Source organism: Pyxicephalus adspersus, chromosome 5, assembly GCF_032062135.1.
Source record: "Pyxicephalus adspersus chromosome 5, UCB_Pads_2.0, whole genome shotgun sequence".
Lineage (NCBI taxonomy): Eukaryota > Metazoa > Chordata > Amphibia > Anura > Pyxicephalidae > Pyxicephalus > Pyxicephalus adspersus.
This window is the reverse complement of record NC_092862.1, coordinates 24,620,146-24,626,852: the sequence shown is the minus strand read 5'-3', so window position 1 is coordinate 24,626,852 and position 6,707 is coordinate 24,620,146. Positions and strand designations below refer to the sequence as shown.

Genomic DNA, 6,707 nt, shown 5'->3' with positions numbered 1-6,707 from the left:
CCCACAAAGGATTATTTGCGGGAATATCAGCTTCCCTGTTTAATAAATAAAGCCCATAATGTTTGTAATAAGATATGAGAACTTTATTGGGGTTATATGGTATTTGATTAGGTTGCACTGTCCCCAGTTCTATTGCATTGACATGTATTGTATATTTTTAAGCTTAGGGATACATTGGCACCTAGAGACAAATTCAGTTATGATCCACCTGCTATACACATCATTTATTACACCAAATATCCTGATATATATTGCAAAACTTTAACCCTAAAAGCCCATCCCATCCGTGTTGTACTATTAAGGTTTTCATTCACTTTTCATAATATTGGTAAGAGACTACATTAATATTTAACTGGATATCTAGTGAAAGTAATGATAAGGCAAACAATACATTCAATGATAAAGCCTAAAAGAAATCAATTAAACCTGCAAATGGTTTACCTTCTGGACAGAAGGCAGACTTTTCAACTTTAAGGATGACATTAAGGCCAAACTTGGAATCTACTTTGATTCTCCAAGAGTTAAATTAGCTGAGGGTTCAGAAAGTTTTGTTTAAAAGATAACAAACTTGAAGTTGCTAGTGAATTTGCACCAAACAGATATAACAATGTATATTCACATCACCAATAAGGACCAAATAAGGGAAGTTCAAAGTTAGGGTTTACAAATCCTTTTTAAATATTTAACCCCCTTTACCATAACTTTAGGTCTAAGGGCTAGCTAGTTGAGGTTGCATTGTGGTTAGCGCTTCCTCATGCCTCTGAAGCGCCTCTGTGTTAGAGGTGCTGCATGTGGCCTCCCACTTTATAGGGAATGAATAAAGACAGCGGCTCAGTATTACAGCTGTCACCTGGTGAAAATGTTAAAACGCAGATGGTGGGGCAGCCATGTGGTTGGGAATGCAGAATTGGCCCAGAAATGCCTGTTCCCATTGCCCATCCCAACTTAGCTTAAAAATTCATAAACCCCTAACCCCCTAACACTAACCTAATGCCTACACTAATTCCAAACACTAAACTACAGCACTTATCGTGTTCTTGTCTTCTGCACTGGTATTCTCACAGCCCTGTGGACAAACATTGAGATCACAGAACTAAGAAGAAACTATATTCTTTGTCTATCCCGTGTAGGTGAGTTATACTTAGAGATAAATCAAGCTTTGGGACACAAGGGGCGTTTAAACACAGGCTGGAATGGTGCACCTGCTTGATAACTATATTCAGAAACCCAATATGGGGATTTTATTATCAATAAAAATCATGATAATTGAACTCAGTAGGCGTCTGGTAATACATGGTACCATCTGCTGAACACATTCCACATACGTTATCTTATACAAATTATTTACTTACCACAAGAAATGGCGTGTTATCTTACAGACAGTTTAGTTGTCACAGTCAGTGTAGTCAGGCTGCTTCTGTAACTGAACCATGACTTACTATGGACAGCCCCGGTCTGTTTTCCCTAGCTCTCTATGTTTTATATAAGTCAAGATATTTTAAAGATGATCTCTGCTTTGTGTGGTTGTTGTGATGGCGGTTAAACTATGCAATAAAGTTAGACTTTCACAACATGAGTGTTCATCACCTCCGGGCTGTTGAAACTGATGGGCTAGGAAAGCATGATAAAATGTGTTACAGGGTGATAGCATTAGTCTATTGACAATTGACATTGCTAAACCATGATTGCAATCTTTGCGTCAATGTGGCTAATGTTTGGATAAAGCTCATATACCTTTTAAAGATTTCTCATCCTCTCTACACAGAATCAGCCACCTCTGTCCATCCTTTGTGGCCAATGTAGCCCTACATAGCTTGATTACCACAAGCAATGCTCATATCTTTTATTTCACTTGTAAATGATGGGATAACAACCCAAAGGATGAAAGGAAAAAAAAGCACACAATGAAAATAATCTTTTTACCTTTTTTATTTATAAAGAACAATATAAAAATCTGAGAAAACATTAACAAAATATTTATAGGAAATGACATAATAAATATATTTACTTTTTTCTGTACAGCGCAAAGCCAGTAACACATAATATATTCATGGCAGTTTGTCGATACAGATACATTTAATGAAGTCCAAAACTTTATTAAGAAACATTCTTTGTAATTTTAGTGGATATTAGGAAAGCCAACAAGTTCACAATAAAAAGGCAATCATAATTTTGCTGTGCATACTGAAAACCTTTAACCACTCCCCACCTCCCATACTGTTTTTCTTACATACTTTGTGCCTAAAACTCTAGCGACATAATAAAATAAGTGATTTGATAACAGGTTTATTATGTAAGATGTCTACTATAAACATGTAAATCATGGACAGGCAAAAGCTACCTAGATTTTGCAATATAGACAGCAGGCCATAATCTGTGTGGGATGATTCAACCCATGATAAAGTCTTCCATGATTAAAATGGTTTATCCAATAAACAATGCAAGTAGCAAAGAACTAAATAAAGCAAATCAGAATTCCTGTAGTTAGCGCTGTACATGGAGAAATCCTATTAGTTTTATTTGATACTTCATGTTAATGCTAATTAACACATAACACTGTTTAATTGAATAAGCCTGAACATTGCTACAATAAATATAGGAGACAACATAAAACCCAAAAAATACTTATGTTGTTTTTCTTTCTTTAAGCATGACCAATTCTTTAAATCTCAAAGTTATTTAATCGTTAAAAATAGTTATAAGGAAGCTACAACATACTTTCCCCATTTCAAAATGACTGAATTGTAGCAATTTCTTGGAATATACATAGTTTATGACAGACATTTGAAAGTCCTGCTATTCATTTGAAGTCAAATATACATATATGTAGATGGATTGTTAAGCCAGTCATTAAAATTGGTTTATAAAATATACATACAAATGCATGTACCATCTATATGGAATTTACAAAAAAAAAGCTATGGTTTATTGCACTTTGAGCTTCTTAAGCTCCCTTATTACATTACATAAAGCTGAAACGCACAGCAGACAGTTATAATCTGGTAGATAATAGATCAGTATATGAGAAGGGGGCACCTATGGGCTATTGATATGGGTTAGCTATTCATCACTTCGGGTCTCCAGCTTTTGTACAGCAGGCTTATTACTTTGTTTAGGAACATTAAGTTCCTTTCTTTGGCATGCACTTCTATCTCAGACTAAAAAAATTGCAAGGTATATTTACAGTAAGGCACTTAAAGTATACTCAAAATTACTTTTATTAAGAAAATGCTATCTAGAACCTATACCATGCTTTTCTGGATAACAGCAGACATGGTAAGACAGCAGACCCCGGTAACCCCTAAAATAGGAGGTGAATACTAGTTTTATCTAGAATGCTGCTATTTTGGATTTCTCTCCTGCTCTCACCCATTGACTCATCATTGGGATTGGGAGCCGCAATGACCGAATGTAGGGCATATGAGAAAGGAGAGACAGGGCACAATGCTAACTTCCTAGCTAGCATTTGCATAATGGAGTGCTTTATTTTTATTTTGGGACCCCCAAGGCACTCCAGAAAAATGAAGATGATTTGTAGGGTTACACTCAACCTTCAGTATACTGTTGACCAAGTTGTAACACATTTACTCTGGAGCATTTTTCTTCCCACTAGAAGTAATATGAATGAACATTCTGAATCCCTGAATATAAATCAACTTAAAAATTAAACCACTCTGTAAAAAACTTTTACTGTAATTACCTGGCACATGTTCACAATGAATTTAGCCACTTCATAGTCTATTCACAGAAATCTGCCAAACTGATCTTTCAAAATGATCTCTGATCTGACTTCTGTTGTAAGAATTGCAGCAATTGGTTACTAGGTTTTGAACTTCAGCTTTGCTCTTTGGACTATGGATTAAGTCTAAAAAAACATTACTTTGCACAGAACCGAATAAAAACATGACACCTGCTTTATTTCCACCAATTATGGCAATCCCACATGCACTTTTTTTAGGCCAACCCTTTGCATAACTGACACCTTCCAGTTGACATAAGGACATCTGTGGAGAATGGAATTTGCTACCCTACAACATGGGGCAAAGGTACCTCATTTCAAGTTCTTAAGGATTTTATTACTTTTTTTTCAAGGTATAAGCTTAACAAAGCGGTCAAATTATTGAAATCCTACATTGCCATCATATTAACATAAAGCACATATTAATATTTAGTATAATATTGGACAAATATAAATGATTTTAGAAATAAACACAATGAGACACTATGAGAAGGAGGTGACCCAATGAGAGATTAAATCCTGGGTAGTGGATCAGTAAACTACATTGTGGAATACCTGTACTAGGCTAGACCAGCGGTCGCCAACCGGTGGTCCACTGACTGGTGGTCTGTCCACTGGTGGTCTGAGGCACTGGGCGGTGCATCCCCCAGCGGGGTCATTAGATGGACCCTGCAGGGGGGGCACACTGCCCAGAGCCGCAGACCATGTCTCCTGTACAGATTAAAGGCTCAGGGCAATGGGCGGGTTGTGTCTCTGGACACAACTCACCCATTCTCCAATCACTAGCTCAGTGCTGCCATGGGAGAGTGAGCGGTTTCTGGCATCATGACATCACTCTGGGGGAAGTTTCTTCCTCTTTGAGTGACACACGGCTCCCCGCGGCTCCAGAGTCCATGCATTTAGTGATCCGTAGGTCCAAAAAGGTTGATCTTCTTCAGCAGGGTCTGTACAGAGCTTTTCAGGTATTAGTGCAAGAGAGGAAGAAAAGGCAGAAATGCTAGCAGATTCAAACGATTATTTCACCCCAAACTAAAGTTTAATGCTGGGTAGAAGCAAGTTATACAAATCACTGCATCATGATTTCTATCCTAAGCTCCCATAGTCAACTGTTCACAGTTTTAAGATTCACTTACTATCATAATGGAGACAGGTATATAGGGCGGTGCTAGGAACCTAAGCACTCCATTGCCACTGGAATCACTAAGAAGAACCTACTCAATACAATTTCAGTGGATGTGGGAGAACTCCTTTACAATATATAAAAAATACTCAAACCACGCATATTTTAAGAATAAGGAAGACAACCCCAATGGTATTCTAATCCAATGTATTGTCATTTTAGACAAAGCTCAACTAAAATTGAACATGGTAAGGTATACATAATTGTGTAAAACAATGTTGTTAAAATAAATCATTGAGGGAAAGGAAATATCTCTTTCTGACGCGCTTCACCATGTGACCTCTTCAGGGGAGCTATCTGTAAGAATCACATTACTCTCAATGGCCTGCAATGTAAGGAGCATTCTTGTCAGTGATCACCATGCTAATGTACTGTGTGCTGTACATATAGTGATTATAGAAAGGGTTCCCTACAGACCTAAAAGTTATTTCAAGAGTTCCCCCATTATAAAAAGGTTGAGAAAGACTGCTATAGGCTATATCACACTGTGCATCACAAGTATTTATTTAAAAATCATGCAGTGAATTAAGTCAATATTGCAGAGCACAATACCTTATTTTCCCACATGTCAAGAAGTATGAGTGTGGCACTTTCCCCATCCACCATCAGGGTCCTCTCATATGTGTTCTCTTAAAAAAGAAAATATAAATAAATCATTATATGTTTGCACATTAGGTCCTTGTAAATACTGAAAATAGCAATTATGTTCAGGAATTTGAAAGTTACTTTTGTTTTGCAACATTAATCACATAAATGTCACTTTTAATTAGAAGGACAACATTATTTTTAAAACATGTCAAGTTTCACAGAAAATGTAAGCCTCATTTGTGCCTTGATTTATTATAGTACATTTTTACTGTCCCTCATGTATACTTTGCTTATATTCTGACGCCAGATGAAAACTATTGATTGGTGTGCTTGTGGAAAGCAAAAATATCCCATGTCAGCGCAGCAATATATCACACAATAAGGGACATATGTGGCCGTATTTAGTAAAAAAAAAAAAATGAAAGCATTCTGATCTTTATAATTCTAATTCCTTATAAGCAACCAAATTACACAGTTTCCTTGCTTTTCCTGTTTGGTATAGTTAGTTACTAAGGGCCCAGTTTACAAAACCACAAAAGAGTGGTAATTTATGACTGTATTTTGTGGTGTTATCACTACAATTCTTCCTGAATATATTGTAATATTTCTAAAACCCTGATAAATGTAAAGTGCAGCCTAGCAAAATTAGGAAGCCATTCAATATCATTATGAATGTCTTCCAGCAGTGGTTTGCTTCCAATGGAATCCAATAGTATCACCAAAAAAGCAACCTGTGCACTTAATTCTTTCCGGATCTCTAAAGTAAAGCAAGAAGTCGGGTTTATATAAAGCATTATGATAAAGCCTATTAAAGCTGTTTTCCCACTGTCTCATAACAGTACCTTAAAATACAGAGAAATACGGTATGTATCATTTTCCTATCTTTATGGTTTGGTCCCTAAAGCGGAACTGAACTGTAAAAATATATTGCGAGCAGACAGCTCTTTATTGCAGAACAAACATTCCGCTGCTGGAAAAGCATGCATGGGAGTTACATAATTCCAGACTGGGCATTCAAGACCTGAACCCAGAAGACCAGGTGAAGATATTGGTGCTGGAGCATGGAGAGAAGTTTAGTTCCTCTTTCAAGCTGAACTAAAGCAAAAAAAATAAATCACACTCACCTCTAATCCCGTAGATCCCTTGATGGAGCTGGACCTTTCCTCGATCCAGTCCAGTCCTAGAATTTTTCTTAGTCTA

General features: G+C 36.8%; 1 protein-coding gene across 1 annotated transcript in view; it reads right to left on the bottom strand.

Annotated features, from left to right (window-relative positions):
- Window positions 1-5,018: 5,018 nt before the first annotated feature.
- GEM (GTP binding protein overexpressed in skeletal muscle) overlaps window positions 5,019-6,707 on the bottom strand; it is a 7,808-nt gene continuing 6,119 nt past the window's right edge. Inside the window, exon 3 of the mRNA XM_072410908.1 lies at window positions 5,019-5,548. Within this exon, the coding sequence (XP_072267009.1) occupies window positions 5,445-5,548 (104 nt within the window). The 3' untranslated portion in view covers window positions 5,019-5,444. The remainder of the gene's footprint in view (window positions 5,549-6,707) is intronic.